At 39.3% G+C, this 15282-nt stretch overlaps 1 protein-coding gene across 1 annotated transcript; it reads right to left on the bottom strand.

The window, feature by feature from the left end:
• Positions 1-8978: 8978 nt before the first annotated feature.
• Positions 8979-11526, bottom strand: LOC113752185. The gene is made up of 4 exons (XM_027296317.1): positions 11131-11526; positions 10328-11027; positions 9752-10114; positions 8979-9493 (listed from the first exon to the last, which is right to left on the bottom strand). The coding sequence occupies exons 1-4, from the start codon at positions 11524-11526 to the stop codon at positions 8979-8981; spliced, it is 1974 nt and encodes a 657-aa protein (XP_027152118.1).
• Positions 11527-15282: the final 3756 nt, after the last annotated feature.

Genomic DNA, 15282 nt, shown 5'->3' with positions numbered 1-15282 from the left:
TTATATTTTGATTAGTGACTTCGTTTAGGATTTTTTAATGGTCACTGATTAACACACTTGTATTATGCTTAACTTACCATCTTTGTACATACAGTTATAATCAATGCATCGACTACATTTTGACACTTTTTCACAAAAAAAAGGACATGAAACCCCGCTTAATGAATGACCAATTGGGCACTCAATAATCAAATCGTTCAATTAAAGTTAAAAGACTAGAGGTTCATAATTAAATTTGGCTATTATTTTAGTTAGGATGGTAAAAGTTGTTATATTATAACAAAGGTATAAAGAAAGAATAAATCTTTTCTATACTGATAGTGTATACACTATCATCGTTAGATTCATGATATGTATGCAAAAATTGAATTTTAAATTCAAATTTTATATAGTTGTCATTCATCTAATGCTGATAGTGTATACATAAGAAAGATTAATCCATAAAAAAAAGGAGTGTTTTAATTAATTGATAACAAAATTTGCAGGCAAAATATTTGAATTTTTATTGATGCGTAAGTATGGGTCATGTAATGACTCCAAATCTTGATATTTTTGCACTTTATTAATATCTTGCTATGCTCTAAAGTATTAGTGTATATGGATGTTCATGTATTACTACTATGTTTTAATTTAAGAGACCTTTTAAGGTTTATCCAACCTTAATAGTGGGATGTCCTAAATTACATTGAGCTATTTGGTAATCATTATAAAATTAAAAAAAATTAGGGGAACAAGAGATACATTTAACAATTTGTTAATCATTATAGAATTAAAAAAATTTAGGAGAACAAGAGATTAAAAGATTTGAGGGAGGATCGATAATGATGTATATTTTTGAGGGAATACTTTTACAATTTTTTGTAAAACTTTAGGGGGAAAGTGAAATACTTGATAAAAAACCTTAAATGTTATAATGGGATGTCAAAGGATATTTTAATTTTTGAAGAGCCAAAGTGTAATATTCAGCCAAAAACTCGAGGAGCCAATTGTACACCTTGTTGCTGTCAGCCGTGTAATATGCGAGACAGGGCAGGGACGATCATCAGAAGGATCGTTCCTGAACAATTAACGGCCAGGATTTGATCTAAAAAAATTGTACGGTCCCTATCACTTCTTGTATATCGTTTTTAACAACATGTGTGGGATCCATAAAAATTTATTCTAAAATTACACATTATGTAAATAAAATTATGCCACGTGCAAAATAAAATTATACGGTGTGCAAATGCACAAAACCGCTGGGAACGGACCATTCCTGCTCGTGGTCCTTAATATGCGACCGCCCATTTTCACCTCGTGGACCGATGTCCAGTAAACTTTCAATGGCCTGTACGGTCCAGTAATTTATCTCGTCATTTTCTCTGCTAATACGTGTGAGCTCCCGATATATTCTTCCCATCAATGACGAAATTCCTTCAGTCCCCACCATAGGGGTATTCATTCAATGATTGTTTCCCTGCGCTAGCACTGTTGTTGCTTCTAACTGCCATATAATAATATTGTACTCGTAAAATTTATTTATGCACAACTATTCAATGCCTAAATACCACTTGGTCTATTAGTGTACACTAAATTTTGGAAGAAGCAAGAAAATTGCATTCAATTACACAAGACTCAGTCCCACCAACCTAATACAAATGGTTGAAAACTCAGTCGCACCGACCAATTCCGAATGGAAACCTTTATGGTAGGAAGCCTTTGACCCTTCCTACGGTAGGCAGCTCCTCAGAGTATGACACGTGCATTTGTAAATGAGAAGTTCACGGACAGTTATGTTGCAGTGGTAACGTGCATGGAGATAAACCAAATAAGACCTGTCCAGATGCAGCCTTTTTTCCCCTCCAATTCCTCCATTCACTGTGCATTGTTTTCCCACTGCTTTATTAAATTTAAAAAATTGTGAAACTATAATTTTCTGCAGCTAATATACCAAACAATTTAATAAAATCAATAACAACATACCAACAATATATACCCATGACATAAATATACTAAGCAATTATAAAAATTATTAGGATTATATAGTTACTTTAGAAGTTGCTCCCAAACACCATGCAACGGAATTTTTCATTCAAACTAACGATAGTACGAAAAAAAAGACTAATTAATGAAAATACGATCTCGAAAAATTTTTAATTCAAAGTCACAATATGTGAATTCGTGATAATACAAAAAGTATGGTACTTTGATCATATAATGAAGGAAAGCCATAAAGAGCAGGCCATTTACAGGAAAAGTTTTCATTAATAAAAATACCAACTCTTCACGGCTTTCTTACCAGTCCTCCAACGTATGAGCAAAGTGCCAATAATTAAATTAGTAATTTTTTCGATTTATACATAATTAAATTTTATTTTTTTTGCATTTCCACAAAAAGCAAATGAAAATTTTTTATCAGAAAGCACAAAAGTCAAAATGATTGGTCTAAAAGGGAAAGGAATAGCAGATATGTATAGTACTTGTATTTCACGTTCGAATACCAAATTTGTGAATGTGTTTTAACTGTTATCCTTTGGTTCCTAAAGTATCATTTTTCCATCAAATACCAGCTCTTTAATACCCATTTGCCCATAAATAAATTTATTTATCGGATAAAATAAAAATAAATCCGTTTTCCAATAAATAGCTATTTCCAATAAATAGTAATGAACATTTCAAATAAACACCAGCTCAACTTTGTAGTTTGTTTTCCTTACAGGGGTTGGAGATTAAAGAGTGATTGGATTGAATTAGAAAGTTATTTTGGAAAGATCCATTACTATGTAAATATTGTAGTCATGGTTTCTTTTGTATTTTGAGATGGTTGAATCTTTTGTTTTGAGTTTGGTGTGATATTAAGAATGGATGTTTAGAACATGTGTTTTGTTTCTTTTATTGGACAAATTTATGTTTTAAGCTAATTGGAATTGTGCTTATGAGTGAATGTTTAGTTGTTCAATGGTAATGTTATCTCTGTAATTAATGTAAGTGAGTGAGTCCTGGCGAGAGCAGGCAAGCGATCCGCTAACTTTTAGGGTACGCTATAGAAGAAGGTGGGACCGTCACACATGGCCATTGAACAATATAGACCAATTAGCCTTTGTAATGTTATCTATAAGGTCATTGCTAAGATCCTTGTCAATAGACTCAAACCTATGCTGAATCATTGCATTAGCATTAACCAATCTGTATTCATACCTGGGAGATATATCCTAGATAACATAATCATCTCTCATGAGTATTTGGACTATCTTAAAAATAAAAGACAAGGGAAAGACGAATTTATGGCTGTGAAGCTTGATATGTCAAAAGCCTACGATAGAGTTGAATGGAACCTTTTGCAATCTATAATGAGCAAAATGGGTTTTTGTGATAAATAGATCAACTGGATCATGAATTGCATCATCACAATCTCCTTTTCCTTCAACATAAATGGAGAGAGCAAAAAGTATATCAAACCTCAACGAGCGATAAGACAAGGGGGCCCTCTATCACCTTATCTTTTCCTTCTTTGTTTAGAAAGATTTTCTAACCTTTTGAAAAATGCAGCTCAGGAGAAAAGAATCAATGGTGTCAAAATAAGCAGAAAAGGCACTTCAGTAACTCACCTGTTTTTTGCTAATGACTCTCTCATATTCTGCAAGGCTAATCGCCAAGAAGCTATAGAGTTAATGAAGATCCTAAAACTCTATGAACAAGGATTAGGATAGGTGATAAACCTTGACAAATCCAGTGCCTTCTTTAGCAAAAATGCCAGCCAAACAATTAGGGAAGAAGTTTGCAGAGAGTTAAGAGAGATCCAACATGTGTCTCAAGGGAAATACTTAGGACTCCCAATGGTGATCACCAGGACCAAGGCACAACTCTTTGGATTTATCAAAGACAACATTGGAAGAAGAATGCAAAGCTGGAAATCCAAATTATTAGGCTCAGCTAGAAAGGAGATCCTAATTAAAGCAATTTCAATGGCTATGCCCACTTATACTATCTCCTGTTTTAAATTACCCTACAAGTTATGTAAAGACATCTGTTCTCTATCGTCTAATTTCTGGTAAGGAGAGCACGACAACAAAACCAAAATCCACTGGGTGGCCTGGAAGCAGATGGCACAGGAGAACAAGAGAGGAGGGTTAGGCTTTAAAGGAATACAGAGCTTTAATAGAGCCTTACTAGCCAAACAGGTTTGGAGAATAATTAGGAATCGAAATCTATCATCTAGCAAGGTTTTGAAAGCAAAGTACTTTCCTAAAAGTAGCATACAGTGCAAAGTCCCAAAGAATGCTTCCTGGTTTTGGCAAAGTATCATGAGCAGTAGAGAAGACCTATGGTAGGAAGTAAGAAAGAGAATAGGAAATGGGAGGAAAACTAGAATTTGGGAAGACCAATGGTTGCCCAATAACCACCAAGAAAAGCCAAAAACACCTAAACTAGCAAACTGTCAGATTGATAAATTGGCTAACCTAATAGCGGATTACAAATGGAACAGACCTCTCATCTTCAAGATTTTTGGCCAGGAAGATGCTGACAACATACTGAAAATCCCCATTGGCATCATTGGAAGAAAGAATAGCACATTTTGGATAGGGAATCAGACTAAAGAATACACAGTGCAATCAAGGTATAAAACTACAATGGAAAGGAGAGAGGTAGAGGCAAGGAAGAAAGAAAGTGAAGCTGACCTAGTTGCAACTCAATAACCCAGCAAGTTTGGAAGGTACTATAGAACTTAAACATCAGTCACAAAATTAAATTGTTCATTTGGAAAGGACTTAGGGAAACATTACCTGTCAAGAAGTTGATATGGATAAGGGTAAAGGTTGGAGACCCAATATGCTCAGGCTGTGGTGAGGAAATGGAGACATTGGAACATATGCTGCTAAACTACAAAAGAGCCAAAGACATATGGAAGTCAGCTCCAATGCAATGGGATGGAATTGGGAATCTGACAAGAAACTTCAAATCTAGTAGACATTTGTGACTGAAGCAAGACTTAGAGTACAAGGGAAAGATCACATAAGCCTCACGGCCTATATTCTCTGGCAAATTTGGAAGAGCAAGAATGAGAAAGAGTTCAACAGTAACCTACTAGATCCAGCTGCGGTAGTTAACAAAGCATGCACTGCTTGGAAGGAATTCGACAATGCAGTAGGGAGAGCTAGGAGATGTAGCAAAGGTAAAACAACAATGCCTCAGCAATACAGTGACCAAATTGCAATGCAAAGAGCTGAAACTACACCAGTAGGGAAGCACCTGAGGCTTGCTGTGCAATGGAACAATGAAGGAAAAGCTGTTAGATATGGTGTTGTGGCAAGTGATGAAAGAGAGCAAGACCTAATGCAATGGGCATTGAGAGAAAGAGCAAGTGAGAACCAAATTCAATAGTTTGCTGAAGATGTCAAGCTTGCTCTAATCAAAGCAGTAGAACAGGGATGGAGACTTGTCAACATTGGAGTTCTTGACAAAAATATTCTACAGCAAATCCAACGGGAAAAGTTGATGGATGCATGGACAACAACATTGATACAGGACATCCAAGAGCTAAGTACCTTGTTTTGCAGATGCTCCTTTTGCCTAGCAATAGTGAATATGAATGATCTAAGTGTTCAGTTTAGTACTCAAGCATTGAGCAATTATCAAGATGTAGAATGGGTTAATCCTAATCTGCTGTACTAATGGCACAATGTAAGTATCGACTCGTTGCTCGTTTTGTAAATACTTTTGCCTCAAGCAATATAATCCTATCGTTTCGACAAAAAAATTCAAATTTTTTCTAACAGTATGCAAAAAGGATTTATCAATCTGGAAAAATAGCGTCTAGTATAAGAAGTTCCAAATGATTTTTTGACACTTACAAAAAGTTTAGATAGGTCTAGAAAAATTTCATATTAGAACCTTGTAGCTAGAGTAACCAAGAAATTAAAAGAAGAAACTAGAAATAAAGAAAATAAGAGTTAAAAAATTGAGGGAGTTGTGAATAATTTAAGAAAAAAGAGAATAAAAAGGGTTGGGTATCATTGTAAGAGAAAAGGAATTAAAAATAAAATCAAGGTAGTTGCAAATGTTATAAGCTAAAAAGGAAAATAAAAAGCCTTAAGGGTATCTTCGTTCTAAAAATTAGCAATGACACAGAAAAAAAGTCACATGGCCAACTTTTCGGTCAAATGCTGAGTTGGCTAACAGAAATGAGAAAACTAGCTAAAAGATAACAACATTAGATGGTAAATTGATAATTAGCTATAAAGGTTGAAGGGTAAAGTGATAATAACCCTTTTTGGATGCTTCGACTAACAAGAGGTAAATCTATTTATTTGTATCTTTTATGCCATAAGTGGAATCAATATTTCTAGACTCAAGTATTTAGTGAATTTTCTCCATTGTTGCCTTGCAAATATCTAGTTAAGATTAGTTAGGTAGTAGTAATTACAACTACTCTTACTTACATTGATCATTACTCATTAGTCTAAATAATAGAATAAGTAAGGACCTAATACTTGTAAAGTTGCTCCCCGTGGGATTGACCCGATATATACCCTAAACTACTAGTTTGACCTATATGCTTGCAGTAAAACGGGTGTAATTCAGAATTAAACTTGCACTCATATTAAAAACCCGTCAGAAACCAAAAATATTGTGCTCATATGAAAAAAGTAGATTTGTTGCTTTTGTTATGCATTGGATTGTGCTAAAAAATATGAATAAAAAAAAGGAAAAGGGGAAAAAATCCAAGTGTCTCTACCTACGAAATTTCAATTGTCAGAATGTACTAGCAAAAAAAAGAAACTTTATGCGATGGATCATTTATACTCAATTATTGACAAAAATAGCAATAAAGAGAATAGAAAGAATTCAAATTACATGTATGTTTACTTTTCTAGCTTAATTATATTCTTTGTTTATAAAAAATTGTAAAAGATTGTGGTTTATATGTTTTTTTTTTATATAATAATCTAGTGGTTTTTATTGCCCAATCAGAAGCTTACATGTCGAGACCAGGACCGGTCATCACGACGATCCTTTGATAAGCCTAATAGAAGGAAAGCCTAGCATATTCAACCTAACTTCCCCCTTGCTAGCTGTGGAAGAGAGCACAGTTGGTGATACACCTTTACATGATCCTGCGGATGCAAGATACCTACATTAGCTAAGATGTCACCCACTTTGTTGGCTTTCCTAAAACAATGCGAAAAGTGTGTAGGATCCGCGACTAGCTGCCAAATTTGGTGTACCTCTCTTCGAATGAGCCATGGACACTGGAACCTCTGTTGTAGTATACCCACTAGAACCAGTGAATCTGTCTGCACTCGCACCTGCGCAAAGCCTTGCTGGAAACATACGCGAAGCCCCGTTAAAAGTGCTAATGCTTCAGCACGCAAGCTTGTATTGACCCCCAGGGAGACTGAGAATGCCACTAACACCTGACCATTTGAATCCGGTAGTATTCCTCCACCACCACTCATCCCTGGATTCCCCTTTGAGCACCCATCCGTATTATGGGACAAAATCCCCCTCCCAGTTGCCTGCCACTTGACCAACTGGACTCGACGTACTAGCAGCGGCTGAGAGAGTCTTTCAAAAAACCGATCAAATGTTTGCGCTACAATCCTACGACGAAATTTAATCTCAACCGCTGCGGAAATATCCCGGAGAATGCCATGGCAAATCTCCTCCCTAGTCAGTTTGACCCCTTCAAAAATTGCTTTGTTCCGCGCCTTCCAGATATGCCAACAGATGAAACTTGGCAGGATGGAAACAACATGACATCTTTGAGCATCCGATTGCAGGGACAACCACCAAGTGACCAGTCGTTCTCGCAATGATACTGCCGGCAAACATAAACCGCACGGGGCTCTAAAGACTCCCCAAATCTCTACCGCTAATTGTCCCGTTGAGAAAATGTGTTCAATAGATTCCCCCACCACCGCCGTCATGGAACAACAAAAACATTTGGAAGGTAATTGAAAGCCAAACTTACCCAAGATATCATTCAGGGGGAGCCTCCGCATCAAAAGACGGAGCATAAAGAAAGAAAGTTTTGTAGGGAGTTGGGGGAGCCAAATGCGGGAAAACATCCAAGAGGAATTCCGGGCTGGCCTTATCTCACGAAAAGCAGAGGATAACGAAAAGGATCCTGAAGTTGTTGACACCCATACCACCTCATCGGGCCTCTCCCCCTCTGGGGTTTGGTGCTGTAGGATCATAGCTGTGATGTCCCTTGGGAGGTATTGTGCAAGTCCCACCGAGTTTCACTTCCCATCAACAATAAAGTCTCTGAACGATAAATCCCCCTGAACTGGAGCTTTAAGGAAAAGAGCTCCATTCCCGAGCCAGTTGTCATACCAGAAGTCGCAGGTCCCGGTATTCACCAACCATCGCATAGACAACTCCGCCTCCCTGCTGACATTGATCAATCGTTTCCAAGTTGCTGATACGCCCACTTGAAGCTCCACTTGACAAGGGTGGCAATTCCCACAATACTTAGCACGTAAGAACCTTGCCCAAAAAAACGTCCCCGTGCGGAACTCCCACCAGAGTTTATGAGAGAAAGCTGTGTAGACATCCCTTAAAAGCCTGAAGCCTACTCCCCCCTCCTCCTTCGGAAAGCATAACTGGTCCCAGCGGATCCAGTGATACCTGGCCCCCATCTCCGTCGAACCCCATAGAAAGTCAGAACAAACCTTTTCAATTACCCTGAACACCGAAGTCGGCATTACCGCGGCAGATAGTAAATGCAGTGGGATCGAAGAGAGAACATGTTTGATGAGGATGATCTTACCCCCCTGAGACAAAAACTTGGACTTCCATGAGAGGATTCGTCCGATTATCGCTCGACTCACCTCACTGTAATAATAAGCCTTACTCCGTCCCACGTACAATGGGAAGCCTAAGAACCGAATAGGCGCCTGGTGCCTAGTAAAGCCAGTAAGACGCTCAATCACCCTCTGTCTAACACTCGAGGCGGAGGGATAGACGAGATACCCACTTTTTTGCCTATTCACCAACTAACCCGAGGATTGTTGGTAAAGCTTCAACACCCGTACAATATCCTGTAAAGCTCGAGCAGACCCATTAGCGAATATCAATACATCATCAGCGAAGGCCAAATGCGTGACTTGGGGACACCCCCGTGGGACCTTAAAACCCCTATAGCCGCGATGTAACACGAGATTATTTAAAGCCCGTGACAGAACCTCCGCCCCAATTACGAATAACGCGGGGGATATCGGATCCCCCTGCCGTAATCCCCTACTCGATTTGAAAAAACCATAAGACGCTCCATTTATTATAACCGAAAACCAAGCATTAGAAATCAACCTCCACACCATGTCAAGGAACCTTTCCCCAAACCCAAACCGCCGCATTATGTTCATGAGAAATACCCACGATACACGGTCATATGCCTTGGACATGTCTAACTTCAATGCTACATTTCCACCCCTGTACGAACTACGCATCCCTGACATTATTTCCTGGGCGAGAAGATAATTCTCCGAGATATTCCTGCCCTTAACAAAACCTGTCTATTGGGGTGAGATGATTCTTGGCAAAATACCAGCCAACCTATCAGCCAAGATCTTGGACAATACTTTATTAAAGAAATTGCAGAGACTAATTGGTCTGAACATCGACAAATCCTGAGGGTTCGGCCCTTTCGGGAGGAGGACAATAGAAGTAGATGTAATAAAACGAGGGAGCTCAGCCCCACAAAAAAAGCTCAAAACTGCATTATAGACATCCCGACCAATCACCTCCCAAAAAAAAGTAAAAAACTTACCCGTGAAACCATCGGAGCCCGCTGCACTATCACCATCCATTGCAAAGACAGTTTTTTTTACTTCCTCGAAAGATGGGTCGGCCTCTAAGCTCCTGTTTTCCTCCGCTGTGATGTTGGCGGGGATAACGTGCAGCAAGTCTAACGAGGGTACTATCGGAGCAGAGAATAAATCAGAAAAATACCGTACCGCTTCACGTGATAAATCTTCCTTCGTCTCCACCCATATGCCAGTCTCATCTTTTATCCTGTGGATTACCTCTTGCAACCTCCTCTGTCTCAGGGTGGCATGGAAGAATTTTGAGTTTCTATCGCCATGTCGGGGCCACTTGACACGATTCTTCTGCTTCCAAAACTCCTCCTCCACTGACAAAGCACGGTTGAGCTGTGCCTGAGACCTATGAAGCTACATCTGAGCATCCTCTGACGCCTCAGTTTCCACCCGTGCTTCCGCCCTAACCACCGAAGCCTCTGCATCGCGAGACACTGCAAATATATTCCCAAACGAGGAGTTATTCCACTCTTGGATAGCTCTCCTTGTTGCTAGCTACTTAGAGCATAAGATCCTTAAGAGAGAACCTTGACACTCCTGTTGCCAAGTCGTTCGAATAACATCAAGTAAAGATGCTCTGGATGTCCACACATTCAGGAAGCGGAACGCATGAGGCTTATCATCTACACGGGATGTGAAAGAAACTCGTAACGGCGCATGGTCGGATGGATGTCTAACCAAGTGAGTGACCGACACGACTGACGGTAATTCAGAGCATTCGCCATTAACCAATAGCCTATCCAATCGTTTCCATATCCGAGCCCGGCCATGGTGATTGTTGCACCAAGTGAAACTCGAGCCAGAAAAACCCACATAAAAAACTTCCGTCTCCTCCATGAAGGTCAGAAGATCTAACCCCTCCGAGGCACGAAAAGGCCGACCTCCCCTCTTTTCGTTAGGGGATATGATCACATTGAAATCCCCATAGATGCACCATGGCTGGTCGCGTGGTTTGTCCACCAAAAGTGCTTGCCACAACCCTCGTCGTTCTTCCAATGTACACCTAGCATGCACAAAAGAAAATTGCAAGGGGCGAGGCAGCCATGGATGATGGACATTCAGGGAGATATGTTGCTGAGAATTCCCAGCTATAGAGCATACCAACGGAAAATTATACAAGACCCAGACATCTGCTGACAAGTTAGCAACAGCAGCATCAAATGACAACTTTAAGCGGATGCTCTCAATATTTGCAACATCAAGTTTCGGTTCACAAATAGCTACCAGCTGAACTTTATGTAATTGGATAAGGTTTTTCAACCGTCTCAAATTTGGAGGTTTGGAAATCCCCCTAATGTTCCAAAATATGCTATTAATCATGGGAAAGAACCTGGAATCCGTTTTTGGAGGATGTTGAAGTGGAACGTAGCTGCCTGTCGGAAGGGAGAATCACCCTTATTCCCTTTGATTTTCCGAGTTTAATAACCGGCTCCAATGCCTGTGACTGATCTACATTCAGCGCCTCCAAGGAAGAAGCTGCCAACTCCCCATGACAGCTGCTAGGCCGCGGAGACAGATTGCCCGCTGCAGTCTGCACATCCGCTCTGCACCCCTCCAAAATGATCTCAACTCTAGCCTCCACCTGCTCAGCCTGATCCCATTCTAGTGCACCAACATCCTGCCCACTGTCCGTCAAGCCTACTGCCACTGAAAGCTCAGCCGCACGTCGCCCCTGCAAGTGAGGCTCCTTCTCTTGCTGTGGGCTCTCCCTCTGGCGCGCCAGCATCCTGCCCGCTTCCCTCAAGAAGCTCCACACACACACCAGCAACTGGAGTAGGCTGATGCTCGTGGGTTGTCATCTCTGCCTCCCTAGTCACTACCCCTGTTACCGTATCTGCTACTGCTGGGCTTTTGCCATCTCGACCAGGGATGGAGAGCGAAGGCTCCGTCAGCGCTGCTGGGAGTACCTCCCCCCCGGCTTCGTCGCAGCCGAACTGCCCTTTGTCTCCATGACAACCCCTGCAGCATCACTCTGTGATACAAATTGCGATTGGTTGCCCTTAACCAAGGCCCCTGCACCGTTATGTATATCCTTCCTGCACTCCTCCACTGAATTGCCCAATCTCCAACAGATGCTGCAGTACTTGGGTTTGTTCTCACGCACTATGTTTTGCCAAAAGCCAACCTCTCCCTCAACTGCCACCCACACCCGCGAACAAATCGGTTTCAGCAAATCGACCTCCACACATACCCTTGCTACACTTGGTCTCGTGCCCGCTGCCGTTGCCGAGTCCAGGAAGAGCGGCTTCCCAACTGGAGCTAAAATAGAAAATAACGAATGTTTGTCAAAGTAGTGAATGGGAAGGGCTGGCAGAGACGCCCAAACTGGAACCAACGCCGACTCCTTCTTCACATGGAAATCTCTAGTCCAACGGAAAACTCTCAAGGGATATTTTCCCAATTGCCACACCCCACGAGTCCAGATGCGATTAAAGTCTTGTTCGGCAGAACATTTAAGCAGAACATGCCTATAATCCATGAGCCCAATGGATACGTTATCCTTCAAGTTTAGTGTTGAGAAGAACTTGCGAACCCCTTCCAAACTTGGACGCTCGTGCGAAAATTTCCCCACGAGAGCCCAGTGAAAAGGACTTGCGAGTTTATCCGCCTCTGCTTTGGAGAAAATCACAGCCGCCTCCCCCTTGTACTTTGTTGTTGGCTTCACCTGGATAGGTGATTCGGCTGGCTGAGAAAACAGCTGAGCAAAGGATTTTACCGCACTTGGGGAACAGGGGCTTCCATTCGCCATGGGCTGATGCGGCGCCGTGGATGCGCCGCCAGCCACCATTGCATGCCAAGGGTTTCCACTCATGCACGGAGAGACCTAATTACTCACACTCATTGGAAGTTATTTTAAAGATGCTAATTCGATCCGCGCATATAGTCTTGTGGTTTATATGTAATATAATCATGAATATACAATAATTTTGGTAAAACATGATATTACCAATAGTTGATATGTTAGAGTTCAAGCTATAGATTAAAAAATGTTTGGTTTATGATTCCAAATTTAATCCTAAGGGACATGTTAACCATATTGGAACATTTTTGTCTCTTTCCATTTAATAAAATTTTTTAAAGTAACTACCTAAAGAAAATAAATTAAAAAATACTATATTATGATTTTGATGATCAAAATTTCACAAAAAAATTTTTGTATCTAAAGAATAATATATTTTAGGATACTATAATCATGTGAACTATTACTAGTGTTAATAAAGGATGGCAAAAGAATAATTTTAATTGTCAGTGATGTTAACTAATAAATTTTTTTGGTGATTTTTAAATTTTCAATGGGATAGATGTAAAAGTTTTGTTTATGTTAGGGGAAATGTAGAGAATAAACAAAATTGAAAAAGATTTTTGGTGGGGAAAGGGGGAGGAAGAGATGGGGGCAATGTAAAAAGGGAGTTTTAGAAAATTTGAGCGTTGCAAATGATAAATAATCTTTGTGTTTGGATTGTAAATTATTTGAGATATTTTTTCTGTAGCATTTTTTGTGATGTGATGTATGTGAGATAAAAAGATAATTGGGAAGATAAAAAGGTGTATTGGAAATTATAATGGTGATGTAAGCAAATAAATTTGGGCAAATAATCTCATGTCCAAACACAGATTTTATTTCCACACTTTCGGTATGTATACACCCAATCCACATTGTGAGAAACTCAATGATATAACCAGGTTCGTATAAACACTAGTTATTCGTTGTTAAAACATGAAAAAAATATCATTATTAGAGAGACATGAAACTTCGAGCCTCAGGATTTTCCAAAAAGGGATGAAGTTTGTGAATATTTTAGTATGAATTTTATTATTTGTGAAGATCTTTTTGTTCTTTCTTCTTTCTTTCTTTTGTACAATCGACCAAAAAAATGTTGATTGTGGACAATTGGAGTGAGATAGAATGAGGGAAAAGAAACTGGATCATCGAATCCAAGAGATCTTCTAGAATTAATAAAATAAGATATTTGTAAAGCTTCAAGAAAATGTTTTATTGGGCTTTTGAATTTGTGTTTTGACAAGTCTCAATTGAGGCTATTACAAATAGGGCTCACGTGATGCGCGAGTCTGCTTGAATATGCTATTGTATTGAGTATATATATTGTGGCATGATGAATAAAATCCCTGGTGTTGCAAAATCTCGACTAAGTAATAAACTCATTTTGTAACTGAGAACTAAACGTGGTTTGTCATTCAATTACAGAAGTTAAACCAGTGAAACTTTTGGTTCCATCTTGTGCAATTTTTTAAGTTAGTTATCTGAGAGCTCTGGCTTCCATTGCTTGACCACGAACAGAGTTGCCTTCTAGGCCATACTAGGATCGAAATGCTCTATATAAAAGTATACAATAGGTTATTACAATCAGGTACATTACCGCTGGGTCGCCAGGTTACCTTGACTCACACCTATAGAGAAGCAAATGCAGTTGCAAATGCCCTTGCAAATCTAGCAAACTCCACGCATGTTTGTCAAAGATTTTCTACTTCTCAAGTTCCAGAGCATATAAGGGGCTTAGCCCGCCTAGATAGGATACAGATGCCTTATGTACGCTTGACTTAGATTTGCATCGAGGTCATTATGTTACTAGCGAATGCTAGCCTCATCCGATGTACGCTGATGGAGTTTTGAATAAAATTTGGAGTGGCGCCCATCCCCGTATACGGGGTTAGCCGAAAAAAAGGTACATTACCTCAGGTTCAAACTTTTCATCCTACTGCACGTACACAATTCATGTATATTTGTAGTTTTCTGTACGTGCCTCTGTTTGATTCAATTAAATACTTCCATGAAACAAATCTGAACAGAATTTGACATGAAAGTAGAGGTTTTAGCATGTAATGGAGTAGCAATATACCTAAAAATATATCTTAGAGTAAGGGGTATTCCATCTCCTCCATTGTTTTGCTGCTTAACTTCTTGCTCCTACGTTTCTCTAAAATATTGTTGTAGAATGCAACAAGATTGTGCTTGAACTTCTTTAATGCATCAGAAGACTTTCTGTGAGCCCCTAAAAGCTACATCAAGAAAAGTACCGCAATAAATGAAGGACATATGCAATTATTAAAAGATAAGAATTAGCTTGTAAAAAAATGAATAACAATTTAACAAACAGGATTAAATGAGAAGTCATACCTCAGAAATCAAGAAACTTTCTAAAGGGTTACAATGATGAACACACACATATCTGAAAAAAAAAAAGAATCTAGGTAACACAAGAAGTCATATCTAGGTAATAGCAAATAAATGTACTGACGGGTTTTTGATATAAGTACAAGTTTAATTCCGATTTATACCCGTTTTGACTGCAAGTATACAGGTCAAATTAGTAGTTTATGGCAAATATTGGGTCGATCCCACAGAGAGCAACTTTGCAAGTACTAGATCCTTACTTACTCTACTATTTAGACTAATGATCGAAGTAAGAAAAGTTATTATTACTACTATCTAATTAGTCTTAACTAGATATTTGCAAGGTAA

The sequence above is a fragment of the Coffea eugenioides genome, chromosome 11, assembly GCF_003713205.1.
Source record: "Coffea eugenioides isolate CCC68of chromosome 11, Ceug_1.0, whole genome shotgun sequence".
In the NCBI taxonomy this organism is placed as follows: Eukaryota; Viridiplantae; Streptophyta; class Magnoliopsida; order Gentianales; family Rubiaceae; genus Coffea; species Coffea eugenioides.
This window is presented reverse-complemented; position numbering and strand designations above follow the sequence as displayed.

Bases quoted from the DNA above. Each gene is read 5' to 3' on its own strand.
- LOC113752185 (XM_027296317.1), bottom strand. From the start codon at position 11,526: ATGCTGGCGCGCCAGAGGGAGAGCCCACAGCAAGAGAAGGAGCCTCAC. The intron at 11,028-11,130 runs GTTCTTTCCCAT...CATAAAGTTCAG, and splicing joins CCTCCAAAAACGGATTCCAG to CTGGTAGCTATTTGTGAACC. The intron at 10,115-10,327 runs GTTCTCTCTTAA...GTGCTTTGTCAG, and splicing joins TTGGCAACAGGAGTGTCAAG to TGGAGGAGGAGTTTTGGAAG.